This window comes from Mesoplodon bidens (genome assembly GCF_964165515.1).
Source record: "Mesoplodon bidens genome assembly, chromosome: 14".
In the NCBI taxonomy this organism is placed as follows: Eukaryota; Metazoa; Chordata; class Mammalia; order Artiodactyla; family Ziphiidae; genus Mesoplodon; species Mesoplodon bidens.
This window is the reverse complement of record NC_138170.1, coordinates 24,297,371-24,322,229: the sequence shown is the minus strand read 5'-3', so window position 1 is coordinate 24,322,229 and position 24,859 is coordinate 24,297,371. Positions and strand designations below refer to the sequence as shown.

The 24,859-nt window shown below is 50.4% G+C and overlaps 1 protein-coding gene across 1 annotated transcript in view; it reads right to left on the bottom strand.

Annotated features, from left to right (window-relative positions):
* Positions 1 to 24,859, bottom strand: part of SH3RF3 (SH3 domain containing ring finger 3) — a 211,567-nt gene that overhangs the window by 21,528 nt on the left and 165,180 nt on the right. The window contains exon 7 of the mRNA XM_081253776.1: positions 21,173 to 21,432. Coding sequence (XP_081109902.1) covers positions 21,173 to 21,432 — 260 coding nt within the window. The remainder of the gene's footprint in view (positions 1 to 21,172; positions 21,433 to 24,859) is intronic.

The window sequence follows — 24,859 nt, the reverse complement described above, 5'->3', positions numbered from 1 at the left end:
CCTGTGCTGGTGGGCGAAAAGCACGTATTCTTGGCGGCCACGCCCCCAGCACCTGCGTCTCTGAACACCCGCGGGCTCTGAAAACTGCCGCCCCGCCGGCCCTGCCCTGTCCATCTCAAATGGGAGCCACACCCCAAAACCAGGGTGATGAGTCCAAAGAGAGGCGTGGCAGGTTCCCCTGGCACCTTGGCCCAGTCCAGGACCGCACTTCCTGCATCTCTGTGGACCTTCTGATCCCGAGGGGGGCTGCGCTAGGGTGTGGGGACATGATCCCCCAGGAGCAAGGGCGGCTGTGCGATGGGGTCGAGCCACACAAGTCAGCGGTTAGGAGCGAGGGGACAGGACGTGCACCCCAAATCGTGTCTCTGTGGCATGAGGATTAATTTATGACAATGATTATATATATAAATATGATTCACTTATGATTCTTTCTAAGGCCCAAAAGACTCAGGAAGAGCTTTCCCCTAACTGCCTAAAAGAATGTAGATGGAGGACCTGTTCCAGGAAGGGGGCGTCACCACAGGTAACTGTAGTAAAAACTGTTTGCTGAAACTTCTGTGTCCACGGTTCCCGCCTGGCCCAGCAAACACGCATTCACCAAACGTTTGCTTTTCCGTCTCCACGTGAATTGCCTCCCTCCCGCTCTGAGTCCCAAACCCCCATCCCTGACATACTCCTTCGTCTCGAGCTGAAGATGGGATTTAAGGTGAGGGCTTCCACCATTGAGGGAGTTCGTTTTCCTGCGTCTCTCCCGTGCGCATGCTTTTAAACTTTTCTGATTTCCTCCTGTTCATCTGTCGCCTGTCAATTTAATTCTCAGATGTGCCAGAAGGGCCTGAAGGGAGAGGACAAAGTCTTCCCCCGGACAGGAGACACCCCAGGAGAGAGGCGTCAGGGGCTAAGGCGGTGGATGAGCCCCACCGAGAGGGGGGCCCAGGGCTCCCAGACAGGCACGCTCAGGACTCTCGCAGGGGCAGCTGGGCAGGGGTGCCGGCGGGGGGCACACCACCCCCCTCTTCCCTGGCACCGCAGTCCCCTATCCCCGCCCCGACTGGGAGCCGTCTCCTCCCTGCACCTTGGTGAGCGCTTCCGGGAGTTCATGTCTCCCTCGCCTGCTCTGTCCCCTCACACGTGTGCTGCTTTACCCACCCCCATGTGGACCCCCCGTCATATTCATGCTGGTGCAGGTGCCGGCACCTTGTAAGCAGCCTGCGCCCACCTGCAGCTGCCCCCACGGCCAGAGGGAGGGTCTGGCACAGGCAGGGCTCCGTCTCAACCCCAAGTCCCCAGAGGAGCCTGGGTGGAGAATGGCCAGACCGGACCTCTGGGTGGCACTCACGTCTCCAAGCAAGAAGCCAGCCTCTCGACGACGCAAACTCCCCCAGAGCCGAGACAGGGTTAACGGGCTTTAACGCAGTTAAATGAGGGAGAATTAAAGTGCTGAGCTTTCACTTCTTTACAGATTCTTCTGGACTCAGCCCCTGAGAAGCTGCGGCAGCAGGTCCTGTTCCTTTGCCATCTCATCCAATGCCGTCACCTTTTCACTTAACAGGAAGGCCTGTTACCTCAGTAGAATTTATAGCGTAACATTAATTTCTTTAAAATAGCTTCGGAGGAGGTCAGGCCAAAAGGCAGAGACGAGAAACCAGAACAGCCCTCTGGCTCCAGGGTGTGTCCAGGCTGCTTTCGGCTTCGTCCTGTAGGACAACCTTGCCTTGAATGTACATTTCCAACAGGCCTCTGCTTGTTTTCTGTAGAACAAATGTGGAGCTATCACAAATTATTAGATTAAATGCAATGCATTCAGATGAAATCTCTGTAAAATCTGGTATCCTTCGGAAAGGGTCTGGAACGGAACATGAAAGATAAACACGTCATTATCTACTCGGGTGTGCCAAGCTCATATGCTTCTGAATAGTTTTTTAAACAAAACAGATGGGTAGAAATCACCTCATCCAACCAGAAAGGCAGCAGCAGGCCCGTCAGTTCCATATGGGAGGGGCTCTGTCAAGGGGATGCAGGATTTTGGAGGGTCACTTAGGAATCTAAGCTATTATTTCCATTAGCGCTGACGGGCAGCCCTGCAAGCTCTCAGGGAGACTGGGATTTCCTTCCTGGACTTTGTGTGCTTCTTCAGACAGGCTGCTTCCAGGAAATGTGAGATGACACCCAGCCTGGGCACCAGCTTGGAGATACAGGTTCAGAGGCCTCTGGCCGGGCCCCTCCTGCCGCTGCCCACTGCATGCAGCCCAGACCCTGGCTTGGCAGCTCCTCCCTGAAAAGGGCCCTGCCTGGGCTTCCGTCCGGTCCTAAATTTCTCTAAGGAGAAACTTCTCTAAGAAGTTTCTAAAGAAACTTCTCTAGGTGGGAAACACAAGAGAAGAAAAAGACCCACAAAAACAAACCCAAAACAATTAAGAAAATGGTAATAGGAGCATACAGATTGATAATAACCTTGAATGTAAATGAATTAAATGCCCAACCAAAAGACACAGACTGGCTGAATGGATACAAAAACGAGACCCATATATATGCTGTCTACAAGAGACCCACCTCAGACCTAGGGACACATACAGACTCAAAGTGAAGGGATGGAAGAAGATATTCCATGCAAATGGAAATCAAAAGAAAGCTGGAGTGGCAGTACTCGTATCAGATAAAATAGACTTTAAAATAAAGACTGCTACAAGACAGAAGGAGGGACACTACATAATGATCAAAGGATCAATCCAAGAGAACGTATAACAATTATAAATGTTTATGCACCCAACATAGGAGCACCTCGATACATAAGGCAAATGCTAACCACCATGAAAGGAGAAATCGACAGTTACACAATAGTAGTAGGGGACTTTAACACCCCACTTACACCAATGGACAGATCATCGAAACAAAAAATAAATAAGGAAAGAGAAGCTTTAAATGACACAACAGACCAGACAGATTTAATTGATATTAATAGAACATTCCACCCCAAAGTGGCAGAATACACATTCTTCTCAAGTGCACACGGAACATTCTCCAGAACAGATCACATCTTGGGTCACAAATCAAACCTTGGAAAATTTAAGAAAATTGAAATCGTATTAAGCATCTTTTCTGACAACAACGCTATGAGATTGGAAATTTACAGGAAAAAAACTGTAAAAAACACAAATACCTGGAGGCTAACCAGTGCACTACTAAATAACCAAGAGATCACTGAAGAAATCAAAGAACAAATAAAAAAAATACATGGAAACAAATGGCAACAAAAACACGAAGACCCAAAACCTATGGGACGCAGCAAAAGCAGTTCTAAGAGGGAAGTTTAGAGCAATTCAACCTCACCTCAAGAAACAAGAAAAATCTCAAAGAAACAATCTAACTCTACACTTGAAACAACTAGAGAAAGAAGAACAAAGAAAACCCAAAGTCAGTAGAAGGAAAGAAGTCATAAAGATCAGAGCAGAAATAAATGAAATAGAAATGAAGAAAACAATAGCAAAGATCAATAAAACTAAATGCTGGTTCTTTGAGAAGATAAACAAAATTGATAAAACCCTTAGCCAGACTCATCAAGAAAAAAAGGGAGAGGATGCAAATCAATAAAATTCAAAATGAAAAAGGAGAAATCACAACTGACACCACAGAAATACAAAGGATTATAAGAAACTACTACAAACAACTGTATGCCAATAAAATGGACAAACACAAAGAAATGGACAAATTCTTGGAAAGGTACAATTTTCTAAGACTGAACCAGGAAGAAATAGAAAATATAAACAGACTTGTCACAAGTAATGAAATTGAAACTGTAATTAAAAATCTTCCAACAAACAAAAGTCCAGGACCAGATGGCTTCACAGGTGAATTCTATCGAACATTTAGAGAAGAGCTAACACCTATCCTTCTCAAACTCTTCCAAAAAATTGCAGAGGAAGGAACACTCCCAAACTCATTCTATGAGGCCACAATCACCCTGATACCAAAACCAGAAAAAGATATCACAAAAAAGAAAATTATAGACCAATATCACTGAACATAGATGCAAAAATACTGAACAAAATACTAGCAAACAGAATCCAGCAGCACATTAAAAGGATCATACACCATGATCAAGTGGGGTTGATCCCAGGGATGCAAGGATTCTTCAGTATACACAAATCAATCAATGTGATACACCATATTAACAAATTAAGGAATAAAAACCATATGATCATCTCAATAGATGCAGAAAAAGCTTTGGACAAAATTCAACATCCATTTATGATAAAAAAAAACTCTCCAGAAAATGGGGATAGAGGGAACCTACCTCAACATAATAAAGGCCATATATGACAAACTCACAGCAAGCATCATACACAATCGTGAAAAACTGAAAGCATTTCCACTAAGATCAGGAACAAGACTAGGATGTCCACTCTTGCCACTCTTAAAGATTTGTGCTCAGAAAACTATAAAACACTGATGAAAGAAATCAAAGATGACATAAACAGATGGAGAAATATACCATGTTCTTGGATTGGAAGAATCAACATTGTGAAAATGACAATACTACCCAATCTACAGATTCAGTGCAATCCCTATCAAACTACCAATGGCATTCTTCACAGAATTAGAACAAAAACTTTTACAATTCGTATGGAAACACAAAAGACTCTGAATAGCCAAAGCAATCTTGAGAAAGGAAAACGTAGTTGGAGGAATCAGGCTCCCCGACTTCAAACTATACAACAAAGGTACGGTAATCAAGACAGTATGGTACTGGCACAAAAACAGAAGTGTAGCTCAATGGTACAGGATAGAATGCCCAGAGATAAACCCACGCACATATGATCACCTAATTTATGACAAAGGAGGCAAGAACATACAATGGAGAAAAGGCAGCCTCTTCAATTAGTGGTGCTGGGAAAACTAGACAGCTACATGTAAAAGAATGAAATTAGAACACTCCCTAATACCATACACAAAAATAAACTCCAAATGGATTAAAGACCTAAATGTAAGACCAGACACACTAAAACTCTTAGAGGAAAATGTAGGAAAAACACTCTTTGACATAAACCACAGCAAGATCTTTTCTGACGCACCTACTAGAGTAATGGAAATAAAAACAAAAATAAACAAATGGGACTTAATTAAACTTAAAAGCTTTTGCACAGCAAAGGAAACCATAAACCAGACAAAAAGACAACCCCCAGAAAATATCTGCAAATGAAACAACAGACAAAGGATTACAGACAAAGGATTAATCTCCAAAATCTACAAACAGCTCATGGAGCTCAATATCAAAAAAACAAACAATCCAATTAAAAAATGGGTGGAAGACCTAGATAGAAATTTCACCAAGGAAGACATACAGATGGCCAAGAGGCACATGAAAAGATGCTCAACATCATTAATTATTAAAGAAATGCAAATCAAAACTACAATGAGGTATCACCTCACATCAGTCAGAATGGCCATTTTCAAAAAATCCAGAAACAATAAATGCTGGAACATGTGTGGTGAAAAGGGAACCCTCCTGCACTGTTGGTGGGAATGTAAACTGATACAACCACTATGGAAAACAGTATGGAGGTTCCTTAAAAAACTAAAAATAGAACTACCATATGACCCAGCAATCCCACTACTGGGCATATACTCTGAGAAAACTGTAATTCAAAAAGAGACATGTACCACAATGTTCAATACAGCACTCATTTACAATAGCCAGGATGTGGAACCAACCTAAATGTCCATCGACAGATGAAGGGATAAAGAAGACATGGCACATATATACAATGCAATATTACTCTGCCATAAAAAGGAATGAAATTGAGTTATTTGTAGTGAGGTGGATAGACCTATAGTCTGCCATACAGAGTGAAGTAAGTCAGAAAGAGAAAAACAAATACCATACGCTAACACATATATAAGAAATCTAAAAAAAAAAAAAGGCTCTGATGAACCTAGGGGCAGGACAGGAATAAAGATGCAGACATAGAGAATGGACTTGAGGACAAGGGGTGGGAGGGGGAAGCTGGGACAAAGTGAGAGTAGCATCGACATATATACACTATCGAATGTAAAACAGTTAGCTCGTGGGAAGCAGCAGCATAGCACAGGGAGATCAACTCGGTGCTTTGCAATGACCTAGAGGGGTGGGATAGGGAGGGTGGGAGGGAGGCTCAAGAGGGAGGGGATATAGGGACATATGTATGCATATGGCTGATTCACTTTGGTGCACAACAGAAACTAACGCAGTACTGTGAAGCAATTATACGCCAATAAATATCTATTAAAAAAAAAGACCAGTAAACTTGATAAGCCTCTAGGTAAACAAACTAAGAAAAAAAGGAGAGAAGACACAAATTACTAATGTCAAAAATGAAAAACCCTATGTATAGGAAAAGGTAATAAAGAAATATTATGAATCATTTTATGCTCACAAATTTGTTAAGCTAGAGGAAATGGACCAATTCGTTAAAAGACACAAAGTGCCAGATCTTGCACAAGAAGAGACAGGCAATCTAAACAGGCTGCTGTCTGTTCAAGAAATGGAATCAACAATTAATAACCTCCCAAAATAGCACCAGCCCAGATGGGTTTGCTGGTGAATTCCAGCAAACATTTAAGGAAGAATGATGTCAATTCTCTACAATCACTTCCAGAAGATGAAAGCAGAAGGAATATTTCCTAACTCATTCTATGAGGCCAGCATCATCCTAATACCAAAATGAGACCAAAAAATCACAAGAAAACTACAGATCAATACTTCTCATGATTATAAATGCAAAAATCCACAACGAAGTATTAGCAAATAGAATCCAACAATGTTTAAAAAGAATTATATACCACAACCAAGTGGGGTTTATCTCAGGTATGCAAGGTTGACTCACAGTTCAAAAATAAATTAATGCAATCCATCACATCAACAGCTAAAGAAGAAAAATCACATGATCATATCAATAGATACAGAAAAAAAATTGACCAAAATCCAACACCCATCATGATAAAAACTCTCAGCAAACTATGAATAGAGGGAAATTTCCTCAACATGAAAAGGAACATTTACAGAAAACCTTAAGCTACCATATTTAATGGTGAGAAACTAGCAGCTTTTCTGCTAAGATTAGGAACAAGGTGAGGATGTCCCTTCTCACCACTACTCTTCAACATCATACTCGAATTCCTAGCTAACACTAAATCAAGAAAAGGAAATAAAAGGTATACAGGTTGGGAAGGAAGTAATACAATTGTCTTTGTTCACAGATGACATGATTGCCTACATAGAAAATTTCAAAGAATTCATACACACACACACACATAGGACTCCTGGAATTAATACACATTATGGCAAGTTTGCAGGATCCAAAGTTAATATAAAAATGTTAACTGCTTTCCTGTATACCAGCAATGAACAACTGCATTTTGAAATTGAAAACACAATATTATTTACAGTAGCACCTCCAAAAGTGAAATACTTAGATATAAATTTAACAAAATATGTACAAGGTCTAAAAGAAGAAAGCTAGAAAATTCTGATAAATGAAATCAAAGAAGAACTACATAAATGGAGAGACAGTCCCTGTTCAGGGCTAGGAAGACTCAGTACAGTCAAGATGTCAATTCTTCCCTACTTGATACCCAGATTCAACACAATCTTAACCAATATTCCAGTAAGTTATTTTGTGGATGTTTGCAAACTGATTCTAAATTTTACATGGAGAGGCAAAAGACCCAGAATAGCCAACACAATACTGAAGGAGAAGAACAAAGTTTTAGGACATAACTACCAATATCAAGGCTTACTATAAAGCTACAGTAAGCAAGATGGATTGTACTGGCAAAAGAAAAAGATCAGTGGAACAAAACAGAGCACCCGAAAATAGACTTGTACAAATATAGTTAACTTATCTTTGCTAAAGTAGCAAAGGCAATAACACAATAGAGAAAAAGATAGCCTTTTTTTTTTTTTTTTTTTTTTTTTTTTGCGGTACGCGGGCCTCTCACTGTTGTGGCCTCTCCCGTTGCGGAGCACAGGCTCCGGACGCGCAGGCTCAGCGGCCATGGCTCACGGGCCCAGCCGCTCCACGGCATGTGGGATCTTCCTGGACCAGGGCACAAGCCCACGTCCCCTGCATCGGCAGGTGGACTCTCAACCACTGCGCCACCAGGGAAGCCCAGGATAGCCTTTTCAACAGAGGGTAGAGAAGCAACTGGACATCCACATACCAAAAAAAAAAAAAAAAAAAAAAAAAAAGAAAAGCAAGAATTTAGGCACACACCTTATACTCAAAAGGGATCATAGACTTAAATGCTTAAATGTAAAATGCAAAACTATAAGCCTCTTAGAAGATAATGCCCCTCCTGGGGCACCAGGGTCCATCACCCAATGCCGTGGGTTTCTTCTGATGGATGGTTTGACGCTGCTGCTTACTGTGGGAACTGTGCCCGCCTTGTCCTTGGCAAGTAAGCGCTACCACTTGGTCCCTGCTGCCCCAGACCCAATCACCCTGTTGCTTTCTGGTTTCCTAATTCATGCCCAGTTATCACTGTGGGGCCTGGCCTACGCAGGGCAGCAATCACAGACCCAGAAATTTTAGATGACGTTGGGTATGATGATGACTTTTGGATACAACACTAAAGGCTTTCAAACCATGAAAGAAAAAAATTGATAAACTGGACTTCATTAAAATGAAACACTTCTGCTCTGCAAAAGACACTGTGAAGAGAATGAGAAGACAAGCCGCAAACTGGGAGGAAATATTTGCAAAAGACAATTATAATAAAAGTATACAAAGAACTCTTAAAATGCAACAATAAGAAAACAAACAACCTGATTAAAAAGTGGGCAAAAGATCTGAACACTTCACCAAAGAGATATACAGAAGGTAAATAAGCATATGAAAAGATGTCCAATATCATATATTATCGTGGAACTGCAAGCTAAAACAACAAAGAGATATCACAGCACACCTATTAGAATCACGAAAATCCAGAGCACTGATGACATCAAATGCTGGTGAGGATGTGGACAACAGGAACTCTCCTTCATTGCTGGCAGGAATGCAGAACAGTGCAGCCACTTTGGAAGACAGTTTTGACAGTTACAAAACTAAACATGCTCTTACCATATGATTCAGCAATCACACACCTTGGTATTCACCCATGTGAGCTGAAAACTTATGTCTACACAAAAACCTGTACACAATGTTTACATCATCTTCATTTTTAAAAGCCAAAACTTGGAAACAACCAAGGATCCCTCAGTAGGTGAAAGGATAAACTGTGATCCACCCAGAAAATGAAATATTATTCTGTGCTAAAAAGAAGTGAGTTATCAAGCCATGAAAAGACATGGAGGAACCTGAAATGCATGTTACTAAATGACAGAAGCCAATCTGAAAAGGGTCACGTAGTACATGATTCCAACTCTGTGACATTCTGGAAAAGGCAAAACCATGGAGACAGTTAAAAGGATCAGTAGTTGCCAGACATTAGGGGGAGGAGGGATGAATAGACGGAGCACAGAGGATTTTTAGGGCAGTGAACTTATTCTGTATGATACTATATTGATGAAAATACGTCATTATGTATTTGCCCAAACCCATAGAATGACCCTATGTAAACTGTGGACTCTGGGTGACCATGGAGGTTCACTGACTGTGACAGGTGTCCCACCTGGGGGGATGCTGTGCATGGGATAGGTGAGGCTCTATGGGAAATCTCTGCACCTTCTGCTCCAGAATCCAGAGAGGCCCACTAGGCATTGTGTCTCATTTTTGGCTGTCTCAGTTTTGCAGCCACTTATCCTTCACCTTACAAGGGATATCTCAACATGCTCTACACACTGGACCCTAGAAATTTCACTGAGGGGGAAGAACGCTGAGTTTTTGTTGGATTTATTTTCTACCCTCTGACGTGCAATTGTCTTACTGTAAGTCTGGAGTAGGTGCTCCTTCTCTCTCACTAGGTCCAACCAGCGTAATCACCAATGAAATGGACCAGTATGATGGTTTATGGAAGGGAAAGTGATCAAGATCCCTCAGAACTAACCTATGACTGAGGGCTGGAGAGTTGACATACCCCTCAACAGAGGGGTAGGACAGCAGAGGTGTGCTGATGACCTCGCTAGGTAAAAGCAAACCGCTGCTGGTGGGCCTCAGGGATGGGGTGGAGAAAAGAGCATTTGCCAGATCAAGAGCTGCAAGGCAGCGACCAGGAGACGTGTTAATTTGCTCAAGCAATGAAACCACATCTGGTTCAGCAGCTGCAATTGGGGTCACCACCTGGTTAAGCTTAAGATAGTTCACTGTTGCCCTCCAAGACCCAGCTGTCTTCAGCACAGGCCAAATCGGAGGGCTGAATGGGGAGGTGGTGGGAGTCACCACTCTGCATCTTTCAAGGCCTTGGTGGTGGCACTGACCCCTGCAATCCCTCCAGGAATGCCCTATTTCTTTGGTTCACTGTTTTCCCAGGTAGAGCCAGCTCCAGTGGCTTCCACTTGGTCTTCCCTGCCATAACAGCCCTCACTCCACCGGTCAGGGAACGAGTGTGGGATCCCACCAGCTGCTGAGCATGTGTATTCCAATGATGCATTCTGCACCTGGGCAGTGGTGGGGGACACAGAAAGGGTCTGCGGACCCACTGGACCCACTGTGAGAGGGACCTGTGCTAACTCTCCACTGATCAGTTGACCCCATAATGCCCTGCTCTGACTGGGGAACCACGGTGGCATTTTGGGTCTCCTGGAATTAGTGTCAGTTCAGAGTCCGTGTCCGATTATTTCCTTTTCTCCAATGTGCAGCCACCCTGGTAAAAAGCTGCAGGTTCTTTTGGGAAAGGCAGGGAAAGACTAACAGTATAAATCGTTGGCAATGTAGTGAGGTCCTTCCTCATTCACTGAAAGGGTTCTGGGTCTGGAAGTCTGAGAACTGACCGTGGGGCCATGACTCTGTCTTTGTGACCCAGGTCAGATTTCTGCTCACTAGACCCAGAGCTCTGCTGCTGACACGGGCGGAGCCTGAATTCCATCGCCTGCTCAACTGCTTCTTTCCTGGGGCACCAGGGTCCATCACCCAATGCCGTGGGTTTCTTCTGATGGATGGTTTGACGCTGCTGCCCACTGTGGGAAGTGTGCCTGCCGTGTCCTTGGCAAGTAAGCGCTGCCACTTGGTCCCTGCTGCCCCAGACCCAATCACCCTGTTGCTTTCTGGTTTCCTAATTCGTGCCCAGTTATCACTGTGGGGTCTGGCCTACGCAGGGCAGCAATCACAGAGCCCTCCTCACAAATCTCTTCTCTCTGCCCTGGGTGGGTGGGCAGGTCTTATGAGATAAACCCATGCAGACTCCAGCCTCCCTCTCTGCCTCTGCCATGAGCCACAGCAGCTCTGGCATTTCAGCCTAATTTGCTGTATGTCACCTTCTGGTCCATGTTTCAGCTGAACAACCAACCAAACAGAGCCTTTCTAATCCCTTTAGGTGAGTCCAGGGCAGGCCCGTAGGTTTGGGAGCAAAGCCCTGCCAGCCTCTTCAAATAACTACTCTCCTCTTGAGAAACAGCTCTTGGCTGCTACTGGGCCTTAGCAGAGACTGGACGCTTGACCACGGGTCACCACGGTACCATGTGACCAAGCTGCCCATCATGAACTGGCTGTTACCTGACCCACAAGGCCATAAACTTGGATGTGCACAGCAGTTCTTTACCACCAGATGGAAGTGATAAATATGTGATCAGGCCCAAGCAGGCCCTGAGGGCACAAGGAAGTCACATGAAGAAGTGGCCCAAGGGCCCACGGTCCCCACCCCTGCTACACTGCCTTCTCTTCCAGCCTGAACCTAGCCTCCTGGGGAAGTTCCTTCCCTACAATCAGTAACAGAGGAAGTGAAGCCTCGGGCCAGTTTACAGCTGGTTCTGCACGGTATGTGGGCAGCCCTTGAAAGTGGACAGCTGCGGCTTGACAGTCCCTTCTGGGACGTCCCTGAAGGACAAGGTGAAGGGCAGCCCTCCCAGGGGACAGGACTTCAGGCCATGCATCTGGTTGTGCGTTTCCAATGGCTGGATTGTGTGATTATACACTGAGTCACGGGCTGCGGCCAGTGGTTTGGCTGGATCCTCAGGGACTTGGAAGGAACATGGTGGAAAATTGGTGACAAGGAGGTGTGGGAAAGTGGTTTGTGGACAGACCTCTCTGAATGGGCAGAAAATACGGAGATACATTTGTGTCCCAGGTGGACGCTCACAAGGGCGACCTCGGCAGGGAAGGGTTTCCATGACCCGTCCTGTGGACACCAGTCAGCCTCTTTCCGCAGCCAGTCCTGTCAAGGTGGCCGTGGCGGCAGGGATGGAGATGACGTGCAGGCTATCATGGGCGTCCACTCACCAAGGCCTCCCCGGCTGTGGCCACTGCCAAGTGCCCTGTCTGCCAGCAGCAGAGACCAGCACTGAGCCCCTGACACAGCCCATCCTCTGGGTGGTCAGCCAGCTCCCCGGCGGCAGGCTGGTTTCACTGGACCACTTCCAACACGGAGGGGCAGCGTTTAGTTCCCACCGAAATAGCCACTCATTCTGGATATGGAGCTGCCTTCCCTGCATGCAGTGCTTCTGCCAAAACAACCGCCTGTGGACTTCTGCAATGCCTTAATCACCCTCGTGGTGTCCCACACAGCACTGCTTCTGATCAAAGAACGCACTCCACAGAAAACGAAGCATGTCGGTGGGCCCCTGCTCATGGATGTCTCCAGTCTCACCGTGCTCCTTACGGTCCAGAAGAAGCCAGCCTGACAGAGAGGTGGAGTGGCCTTTTGAAGATCTGGTTACAGGACCCACGAGTCTGGATCCAGGAGACCCCACAGGGTGTCTCAGTGTCACCACGCCCTGTGCTCAAGGTCAGTGGGAAACAAAGGGCGACAGCCGTTGTTTCTCCAGCCAGGCAGGACGGTTGACGAGCCAGACCCTTCAGGAACGGAGCCCTGAGTCACCACCAGGTTGGAAGCACGGCAGCCAAGCTGCCTGCTAAGGGCGAAGGGGAGACGGAGCGCGTGGGGGAGAAGGTGGATACAGAGACCAGGGCTGTAGTCGGCAGGACGGTTTCCTCCTCGTTCTGTTAGGAATGTGGCTGTGTGTGTAGGTGCACCTGTAAGATATCCTTGTTTCTTCACTCTCCCATTCCTCATGATGGAACACCAGCGGTGCTGACTTTACAGTGCAGTGTTTCAGTTACAGGACACCAAGGAGAAGCACGAGCATCACGGAGGACTTGGCGTCCTCCCTGGGGAGGGTGGCACGTTTCAGTGGCCTCACGCACGTCAGCAGAAGCGAGCTCCACTGCTGACTTTATGTGCAGACAAGGCTGGGTCACAGAGTTGGGCCTGGGTGCCAAGCTGACGAGGGTGGACTGCGACGGTCAGTCTGCGCAGCAGCTTGGCCAGGCTATGCGGCCAGCGGCTAACCGCTCCTCTGGATGCTGTGGGGAAGGCACATCGCAGACGTGACTCACTCCCACAACCAGGGGCTTTAGGGAAGGGGGCGCCTCAGAGCGTGCGCCTCGATGGTGTGGGTGGCCGGTGTCAGCGGTCGAGGGCCTGGAGGGCAAGCGAGGTTTCCTAGGGAAGACCTTCTGCCCGGAGACGGCGTGTCAACTCCAGCCTGCGTCCCAGCCTGTCAGCCCCAAGGTCTCAGGTTCCAGCCTCCCCGATCGTCGTGAGAGCCAGGCCCTCAGATGAGTGTTTCCACCTGCACCCCTCTCTCCTATTGGCTCTGCTTCTCTGCAGAACTCTGACTGAACAAACCAATAATTAATTTTTTAGTAGTTAGCAGAAGATGTTATGCCCATCTTAGTATTAAACAAGCTGAAATCTTTGGGATTTGTTTAAGGTGATAAAAAGTGAGGACGTGAGGACTTCACTGGTGGCGCAGTGGTTAAGAATCTGCCTGCCAATACAGGGGACACGGGTTCGAGCCCTGGTCCAGGAAGATTCCACATGCCGCGGAGCAACTAAGCCTGTGTACCACAACTACTGAGCCTGCGCTCTAGAGCTGACTTCATCTCCATGAGAGACTGGAAAAAAATCTCCCACGTCTTTATGAGGACACAGTGATCACGGAAGGCGGCACCAGTGGTAGAATTCCGCACAAGAGAATCCAACCTGAGATGGGATCACCCGTGGCCACTCGGACACACTGGACGTCCACCTTACACACCACCAGCGAGCTCTCGTGGCTGCCCTGGGTGTCCAGGTGTGAAATCCACCCCCATCCTGATTAGTTACAGTAACTTCTGCCCTCTGGGGAGAGCTACAGAACGGCTATTACAGGTGATTCACAAATTCTTTTCCATTTCTAGAGTTTATTGCTATTTTAAAAATAAATTTTGGTTTATTGTTTTGCAGCAGAAACCCAACTTCTGACTGGAATAGTTTTCTTGGGCGCCATCCATCCTTCATGCTAAATGTCAGGTGTGAAACTGACAACTTAAAAAAAAACCTTTCTACCCATGTTTCTTGGTGGACAAAGGAAATGGAGCCTCCGGTGAGGAGATGAACATGTACCATTTCACAAACAGAATGCCAACTAACCTGGCTTCATCTCGAGTAGCCTACGTGTCTCAATTTGGCAACATCAAGTGTACTTTTTCTGAAACTGCAAAATCAAATCCCCTTTTAATTTTTCCTTAGAAGCTCTGGGGATACAAATTTTACATCTGTATCTACCCCACAACTCTTATGGGATCTGGCCTTCAATGAACTACCACATTCCTAAGAATGATCTCTAATAGTTTTGTCCAAATACCCGTGTGAAGCATGTATGAGATCAACTCACTTCCTCCCTCCAAACCCCAGGGCGGGAGATGCCATCGTGCCATCTTACTGATGGGGAAAGCACAGCAGAGGAAGCTCTCCCGAGCCTCACAGCAGGCTGCCTCGTCCCAGCCTCACCTCCATACTCATTCATCCATTTGTGCCTTCTTTCTCCAAATTCAGGTCTCACCCGTTCTGTAGTCGTTTCGGCTCCTGCTTCCTCCCCCATCCCCCGCTGTACCCTGAACATCTGGGCACCCAGCAGGAGAAGCTGCCCATCAGGGCCGAGGAGAGAGTGTGGGCCCTCACTGGGCAACAGGGCCTGGCTTCACCCCCCGTGGTTACTAGCTGCCTGACCTTGGACCCTCATGTGCACATCTGTGCCGGGAAGGGCTCACCAGCACCCCACCAAGCTGAGACCCAGAAGTAGCTGGATTGAGTCTCAGCCCAGGACAAAGGCCAGGGGCAGTAAAAGGAGAACTGGGGGTGGCCAGGCCTTCCTGGGAGAGAGCAAAGGAGAAGGTTCCAGGCTGCCTCTGAGCTCTCTGCTGACCCAGGAGGCCCCGTCCTGTCCCACTCAGGGCCTGTGCCCTTGTCACAGGGAGGGACGCTCCAGTGGCATATCCCCTCCAAAAATAAGCTGCCTGTAAAACCTCTGATGTCGCTGTTTTGACAGCTGGGATTCGTGGTTTCAGGATGGGCTCATTTTCTGCCTGAAGATGACTCATCCACCACATGCCAGCTCTCCTCCTCCCACAGAGGGCAGTCCAGCCACAGGGAGTTGAGGGGAAGGCCTGAAGTCTCCAGGGCTCCAGTGGCCCAGGGCATTCAGCAAAGGGCCCTCCGCCCTGCCAGGGCGCCAACCCCAGCGCCAGTGCAGGCTGCCCAGCACGTGTGTCCCCGGGAGGGCGCAGGCTTCCATTGACCACAGCTGACCAGATGACTGCCAGACTTCTCATTCATGAAGTGGACGGGGTTCCCAAAGCCCTTGAGAACGTGCCACCTGGGCCGTGGGCTCAGCGGAGCTTCACGTGTAATCTGATTCCACTGCAGCCACACCTGAGGTGCAGCACTGATCGCGGGTCTCCCCGTGTTTGGGCCTGTCCTCCCCCAGGTGATCAGCGTGAGGACGGGGCCTGCAGTGGACTACAGTCCTGGTGTGGTCAGACCCAGCCCACTCCCCCCGGGTTTAAGGTCTGCAGGACGCCTCCCCACCTCCGCTGGTGATGATGCGGGAAGGCACTGCCTGTCTCAAAGCTGGAAACACGCTGGCAGCGACTGATACACTGGTTACAGCGCGATGGCAACCCCCTCCCAGTCCACATGATAGAAACAGCACAGGAAACGGCTTGCTTAGTGCAGTGAGGCTCAGTGGGGGAAACAAATTCACAAACCAGTGGTTCTTCGCTTTAGGAAAAGCTGCCTGGTTGTTCTAAGAGCTTCACCTTCAAGATTTCTTCAGATTGCACATTCCTGAGTTTCCACTAAATGTATCATTGTAACCCTCCTATGGTATATACACACACTTTTAATCGGGGGGTGTGGTTAATAAAGGACCGTTCCCCTGCACACCCATTTCCACGAGCTCCCGACGGCAGGCAGGTCTGCCTGCTACTGTCCTGGCTGTCAGCCCAAACCCGTCCCCCAGAGACTTAGCCACAAAGGCCACACCTTGTGAGTGGGCTCGGTTGAGCGGTTTACTATTGCGGGTCCCCCTACAGCTGCACTCGAGTTGTGCAGAACCAGAAGGCAGACACCCCAGCTCACAGTCCCCTTTCCTGGGCTGACTTCAGGGCCTCCTGCCAGCAGTTACCCTGGACTTCCCACCCCTCAACTCCTGGATGAACCAAAATCACCGGAGGTCACGGCCCTATGGGGATGGGGAGGCCACCAAAGTCAGTGCCCTGGATCCCAGACGGCACTGAGACCAGAGTTAGGCTGGCTCCACTGCCAATGCTCTGTGACCCCAGGCAACTGCCAGCACCTCTGAGCCTCAGGAGGATCACCAAAAATGAACATTTTAATGCAAACAGCTTTAGAGGCTCTTTCCAGTTCCAATATGCTATTACTTTGCGAAACGGAAACTCGCTCATCCATCAGCAGAAAGTTAACTTTCTTCTGGCCCATAAAGGAAAGAATTTCCCACAAGTCACATGAGTGAAACTCTCCTGGCAGCAGTTTTTCTGACACTCGTCAGTCAACAAATGTCACCAGGCCTTCTATGCACTCAGCACCCTCCAGGATCTGCCAGTCAGAGCCCTGAGACACTCTGAAGTAAGTTTTAAATCAGGACTGAGCACAAAACAGATGCCCCCAAATACGCAGACCCCTCCTGTGTGCTGGACCTGCCGACCTCCTGCTGCATGTCCTACTCTGTCTAAAAGCACGCTGGTCCAAACCCACTACGCTGGTTTCGTAATGCATGATGGGTTGTTTCTAACTTGGGGCCACAAGGAAGACCCTCAGCACGCTGGTGCCACGGAGAGCACTGCCAGAGCCAGGCTCCAGCAGGAGGTCAGCAGGAAGGCGAGGACGCAGTGGCGGAGGGTGCAGTGAGGGTCCCTGGTCAGGCCTGGCCCCACCATCCCCCCGCCTGGCCCCACCATGCCCCGCCGGGCAGCCGCGCTGACCTGAGCCGCCTGAAGCCCCCCAGTGGCTCTGGGGTTCCCCACCTTCAGGCCACCTCCTCTGGCCTTTGCTCGGCCTACAGCTCTCAGGAGGCCTCCCAGTCCCAAGGTGCCCCTGCTCCCCATCCTCAGGCCTGTCGACCAGTCCACGTCCCTGTCCTGGACTCCGCCTGTCCCCTCACCGTCGGCCCAGTGCCCAGAGCTCTGCCTGGTCTGGCGCCTGCCGTGTGACAGACAAGCGAATGGGGAGTGATGTCCAGCTGGCCAGCCAGGAGGGCTCTAGCGCTAGATGCTCTCGGCTGCAGGGCGACCGCGATCTGCTTCCACCTTCCTGAGGGCCCAGGACTCCCCTTTCTGATGACTTTCCCTGGAATCACCCTGAGGGATAAGGATCCCCACCACCTGGTGCTAATGTGCTCATAAAACCTCAAAGACAGGAAACAGCCGCTGAGGGACATGAGAGGTGAAATCTGGTAGTTGTTTCAAGCACAAAATAGATTTTCTAAGTGCAAAAGGGTTAACTGAAATCCTACAGAGCACCTTCTTAAAAGGCTTCCAAGATTTGGTTCCTACTCTGCAATTTCTGGGTGCCACAAAGATGACCCCAAAAGTAGGACCCCTCCTTCAGAAGCACTAGATCCAAGTCCTTCAACGGGAAGATATGACCCCCACCTGCTGCACTTTCCCAAGACGAAACCTCCCTGTCTCCACTCCCGGGGCCTTCCCCACGCCCTGGGGCCTCTAATGTTTCCACCCTGGGGGCTGGGGGATCCCGCACTGACAGCTGTCCCGAGGGTCTGCTTCAGACTGGCAGCTTCGAAGTACATGTACTTCCAGGTCTCCTCGGAGGCACCGGCCCCTCCCATCCAGGGCCACCCCAGGCAGACCCATCCCCAAGCAGAACAGATGCCTGGTCGGGCCAAGGGATCCAGGTTCTGGGAGAGTCTGCAGTGCTGGATCAGAACCAGCCCACCCAGGCCACCCCACCCCCACCCCGGCTCCACACTCCGCCCTGCATTCCCGGTCCTCATCCCTGTGGGCTGCAGGGCTGTGGTCATGGGCTCACTGCAGCCCCTGGAGCTGCTCTGTGCCGGCGGCCCGGCCGCAGGGCAGGCCCTGCAGGCAGCGGGGTGCGACCAGGCCGGCGGGGGGGGGGGGGGGGGGCGGGGCGCGGGCGCTGGGAGAGCCGCTGGGGGGCGCACATGCCGGCTCAGGGCCCTCCTGCCAGCAAGTGAGTCTCTCTGACCCCTACCCCCCGGGGCCGAGCAGTGCCCACGTGCAGGGCCCGCCTAGAGCAGGGCTGACAGGCCCGACCCCCAGGGGCATAGCTAGTGACGCCCGCCTGCCAGGGACCCCCAGCAGCACCTCCACACGCAGGGCCGCTGCGCTCGGAGGGCCGGATGGAATTTCAGCGGAGCTCAGCACTGGGAACGCGGGCGCTGAGGTTCAGGTCTCTGCAGATGGTGCAGGTGGAGCTCACTGCCTTTTCCTGAGGAAAATTCAGTAACAGAAACAGCCTGGAGAATACTGCCAATTACCTTAAAAAAGCCTTTTGCCGTAACTAAACATGTGTGCATCTACGATGGGCTCACCCAGGGACAGACGGGAAGCAGCCCGCCGCGCTCTCAGTAGGTGAAATCTGCGGCTCTGGTCTCGGGGCAGGGTCAGCCCAGGGCCCCGCGGGCAGGCCCCTGGCGCCCAGCTTGCCCCGGCTTCCCTCCAACGGCCACCGCCAGCCCTGCTGCCAGAAACGGCAGCTGCAGCACTTTGCGCTTCACTCTAAATTGGGAAAAATTCACCTGGGGGTGCAGGAGGGAAAACACCCACAGGTGCCTTTTCAGGCCAGTGCTGCTTCTCGCTGTGTCTGAGAGGTGAGAAAAGCAAGCCACACAGACGACGTGCTTGTCTCCCGGCTTTGACGCTGCCGGTCACAGCTGCACCTGAGGACACCAGCCCACTTCCTGCCACCAGATCCACGTCACCTCTGCCGAAGAGTGCAGCGGGAACCCCACACCCCCAGCTCGGCTGGCACGGGCTGCTGCCTGGCTGACCCGGAGCCGCCTGAGCTGAGGTGACGCGGCCGTTCCTCGTTAGGCGGGAGCTGCTGGCAGAGCGTGGGCCTCGAGCGAAGCCAAGTGCCCCTAAGAGCGGAGCCAGCAACCACGGAGGAGAGCGGAGGGGTATCATACATTCCCCACGAGGCCCCCAAACACCCGACCCCGCTCAGGCAGCAGCCCCGTCTCTTTCACAAACTAGAAGGGGGGAACTTGCGGCCAAGAACCAGAATCGGTCACGGAGCTACCACGGCTCTTCCCTTTCTGAGTCAGAGGTCCCAGGGAGCTTGTCTTCCAGGAAGGTCATCCAAGTGAGAGGGTGGAACCACCCGCCCTCCTGGGGAGACCCGGCTACGTCTCCTGCCCTGGCAGCAAGGTGGAAGGAGTGGACCACAACGGGTGATCTTCAAGCAGACGTGGATGCAAAACACAGAGCAAGGAGTCCTTTCATGCCCAGGCACCTGCCAGTCTCAGGAGAAGGCAGTCGTCATGGCCGAGACGGAGGCCCCTCCCTCTCCAGGGAGCATGGGGAGAGCATCCCTCTGGACCAGGGGACAGGCGGTGAGGAAGCCTGAGCATCTCTGCGAGGTGCCTGGGCCCCGAGAGCACGGGGTGGTGAGGGGTGGGTGTGCCTCTGGGGTCCCAGGCAGACAGCCTGAGCCATCTGGATTGGGTACCGTCCCCGAGGGAGAGGAGAGGCTGCCGTCTAGGTCGAGGTGCACACTCTAATCAAAGGCTGGCTTTACAGTGAAAGGTTTGAAAACATCCACAGACTGTGGCAAAGCCAAGAGAGAGTGAGAACAAGCCGCTTCCAGAGCAAGGCCAATAAAGGGAGTGGCCCCTGCCAGAGACCCAGCCCACTCTCCAGCACAGCCCGGGCAGCGCGGAGGCCTGACCACCCGACACGTCTCATTGGCTTTGAATGTGAAAAAGGTAAAACAGCTCACCAACAATTTTTTTATACAGATCACATGTTGAAATGACAATGTTTCTGGATATTGGGTCTAATAGATTATACCATTAAAATGAATTCCATGTTTTATCTTATTTTTAAATTGTTTTAACTTTCAAAAATGTGACTTATTGGAAGATTATAAGTTACATATGTGGCTTGAATTATGGTTTCATCGGACAGCATGGACTTAGAAATCTGGACTCTCGTGGTGGCTCACCTGATGTCTAGCTCTTGGCAACTGAGGCAAGCTCCCTGGACTCGGATTTCTTTCTGAAATCAGCCCAACTTCCTTCACTGTTAAAGAAGAGCTGAAATGCCATCCACACCCACTAGGAGGCTGGCCTCCTCCTCTGGCTGCTGCCCCGTGGCTGAGCGGGTTGTGCACGGCATGAGGATGGCACGTTGAGGGAGAAGGCCCTGCTCACACAGCACGTGCGTAGATCCGTGGATTTGTCTTTAGAGATCCTGGCACTTGGCAGAAGGTGTCTAATCCCAGCAAAGTGAGTAGCTTACAATGACTTTGCAACAGGAGGAACGAAGCATCTTGAGGGAGCACTTTTTCTCATGTGTGAGAAAACCAGCTGGGCTCCGGTCATCCCTCCCCGAACCTGTGGCCACTGGAGCGCCACCACTTTGCTGGCTCAGCCTCCCTCTGTGTCACGCGCCTGGTGCCCGCACACGAGCCTTAATTTACAAAACGGGATTGGCGTTTGATGCCCAAGAGAGACAACAACCAGCCGGGCCTGGGCCGCCCAGGGTGGGCCACTTACCCTTTCGCTTCTCCTCTCGTCGGGTCTACTTCCTGCACTGGTGGGGCTGGGTGCCGACCAGCCACCGGCAGGGCCCGCTCCGGCCTCCCCGTGGAGGTGGACGGCGCTGACGTTGGGAGGAGTGACGGCCGAGGCTGCCGACGTGAGCGGGATGGCTGGCCAGGGGCTGTGCTGCGGGGACCCGACGGCGGGCAGGCTCTGGGCGCGCAGGGGCGACACCGCGGCGGTGGGCCGGCCCTGCGCCTGGGCCGGGTGGGCAGCTGGGAGAGAGGGGCGGAGAGAGCAGGGGGAGGTGAGTGTGCAGCCGGCAGCGTGGGGGCCACGGCCCGCCCTCCCGCCCGCGCCTCTCCTGAGTCTCCAGCCCCAGCCGCAGCTGCAGGCGGGGCAAGGAGGCCTCTGGGCAGCCGGCGGCCCCCGCCGCACCAGGAGCCGGGAGGCGGCCTCTGAGGCTGCCGCAGACGAGGCCCTTCCCAGTTTTTCCCGTCTATGAACTGGTGTTCTAGGCTGTTAAGGAACCAGTATGCTCGGGAGGGTTTCAGAACCACCCTGTTCGGCCCTTCGTAGACCTGAAGCCCGTGCAGGAGCCCAGAAGAGGCCCGGGGAGGCCCTGGGCTGCCGGGCTCCGCTGCACGTGAGAGGGCCTCTGTGGACAGTGCAGCCCCTGTCGGCCTCCACCCAGCCCTCAGCCGCCACGCCCGCTGCTCCAGCTGGCCGAGCAGGGGCGGTTGTGTGAGGATCCACAGACCGATGTTTCACCATCGGTCTCCCCACTCCAGCGTAAGCCCCACGGGTGGGACTTTCGTGTTTAATTCACTAACGTGTTCCAAACAGCCGGAACACTGCCTGGCATGTAGTACGTGCTTAATAAAATTCGTTCGGAATGAACGAGTCTTTGAGAAAGGAGAAACCTGGCTAAAACATCTCTACAGATTTCCCAGAACTGAACGGCTGGAGAAGAAAACAACAGTCCATGAGAGAGAGGCATGGCTCACAACACAGACTGGTGGCAGGGTCGGAATCCACGGGCCTTCGGTACAATTCACCCTCAACCTCACCCACCCGCCGGGACCCAGACACACGCGGCCGACCCGTTGCCCTGCTGGGCCTGCTGGTCAGCGACGTCAGAGCAGACGTGGGCTGCTTGAGGACGAGCGTGGACACGCCATTACTCCCAGTCTCTGCCCCTCCTCTCCTCTCTATCCCATTGTTTCAGTAGCTCTGGAGCCCCCAGATTCCGCTACCCTGCACGGGTCCACTCTGCCCACCTTATCGTCCACTCTGTCCTTACTCTCAGGTTATCACTTCCCACTTCATGGATGGAACGAACGCTGGAGGCTCCCCCAGCGTCAGGGCAACCTCTGTCCAGACCTGGCCCCTCAGCCTCCAGGGTGCAGGGTCCCACGGGGCGACCCTTCACCCTCACTGATGCCTCCCGCACCCCGTCTCTCCTGTCCTCGACTCCGCCCCTCCTACAACTGACTAACGAGCCCGAGGTCCTCCTCCCATACCCCCTCCTCTCTACCGGCAGCTCCTTTCCTGCTGCCTTGACCCCTAGGTGCTCGGAACAGTGTCCCCATGGCCCTTCCTTCCTTTTCACTCGACTCTCTGATGGGCCTGTGTTTGGTGTCTGCTCGTCCTCTGAGGCTTGACGGTTACGGCGAGTTTGGGCTTGCGTTTGTGGCTGTGATTCCGACTCACACGAGGGCCCGTCTTCCGTCTGGGGGACCCCACCGTGCTCATCCTTGAGGATTCTCTCTCCCGGCCCCTGCTCTCTGCTTCCGAAAGTCGTGTTAGAAGTCACCTGGAGCTCGGCGTCCACCCCGTGTGTGCTTTCTTCTTGTTTCGCTTCTGCTCCATCTCTGAACAAGCTCCGCTGCGGGGCTTCCGGTGTGGCCAAGTCCATCTCAGCTGTATCCAGTCCAGAGCGTGTGTCACCCACAGAGGTTTCATATTTAAATATATGCTTCCTTTCCAAAGTTTCAAGTTGCTTCTGTCCTATCCAGTGGTTTCTGATTCACATCCATCTACGTGCTGTTTTACTTTTCTTCTTCATAATACTGTTTTTTCTTCCTTTTGGTGGGATGGACATTATTCCTTCTTTTTCCTCTTGGAGGAGCTGAAATGTGCCGATTTCAAAGCCTTCTTCGGTTCTCCTGCCTGTTCTTCAGGCTGCTGGCTTCTGTGATGCAGGACTTTCCCACGAACTGAGTGCAGCCTCGCCCTGAGCCTGAGTGTCTCGCTGCCCTGTTTCCTCTCTTTTATCCCCTCCTGCAGTTTTGTTGCTGCTTCTGCCTGGCCTCCAGGACCTCCCTTCAGAACCAGGTGTAATCGGGTGGCTTGAGTTTGGTCCTGCAGGAAAGGTGCAGATCTAGCCCTCAGGCCAGAGCCAGACTCAGCTCCAAGCCCAAGTGGGGCTCCATTCCCTCCCTCATCCCAGGCAGGGGCTCAGTACTACCACTCCCAGGAGGGGGCTCAGCTCTTAGACCAGTGCACCTGGCCTGGATCCCTGATGCCCTCCAGGGGCTGCCTGTCCGTGTTCTCCTGCAGGAGGGGAAAGCCAGCCACCACCACCTGCTTCATCCTGGAACCCAGGAGGCCAGCGTATCAACTCTCTTGTGTTCCATGTGTTTACATCCAGAGTATCAAAAAACAACCAACCTCTCTGTGTTCAGAGCAGAGGGGGGTGGGATTTCCACATGAATCACTCTTCCAGGTTTCCAGGAGTCCTTGACTCACTTCTGTCTCCTGAAATACAGTTTCTCACCCCATCATTCCATCAAATGTATCTGGACAAGATTATGATTCCCCTGTCACCAAACTTAATGGACACTTTTCTGTTTTCAGAAAAAGTATCTATTAATCTAGCCATTTGTCTTCACACCAATATCACACTGATTACTGTGGCTTTTTAATACGTCTTGAAATCAGTGTCAGCTTTCCAACTTTTTCTTTTCAAGGTTGTTTTGACTATTCTAGGTCCTCTGCATGCCTGTATGAATCTGGGAACCAGATTGTCAATTTCTACCAAAAAGTTGGGTGAGATCTTGATTGGTATTCCATTGACGCTATAGGTCGGTTTTCGGTGAATAAACACCTTAACGATACTGTTTTCTCACTCCTGAATAAAGTATACCTCTCTACTTATTGAAGACTTCTTTCTTTAATTTGCAATATTTTGGAGTGTTCATTGTGCTGGTCTTACTCATCTTTTGTCAGATTTATTCCTAAGTAATTTATATTTTTGATGCTATTAAAATTGGTATCATTTTTTAATTTTTTAAAATTAAAAACTTTTTTAAATGTCAATTTCCAATTATTCATTACTGGTGTAGAGAAACAAAACTGACTATTGTATATTGATCTTATATCCTGTAACCTTGCTGAAACTAATTCATTGTCTCTGTGTCCGAGTGTGTGTGACTGTGGATTCCTTAAGGTTCTCTATGTACAAGATCACGTCACCTGCAAACACAGATGGTCTTAATCTTTCCTTTCCCGTCTCCACACCTCTTCTTCCTCTGCCTTGACTAACTGCTCTGGCTAGAACTTAACAGCACAATGTTGAATCAAACTGGTAAGAATGGACATCCCTACCTGGACCCTGATCCTGGGGAAAGCTTTCAGTTTGGGGTTTTTTTTAAATTAATTTTATGTATTTTTGGCTGTGTTGGGTCTTGGTTGCTGCAC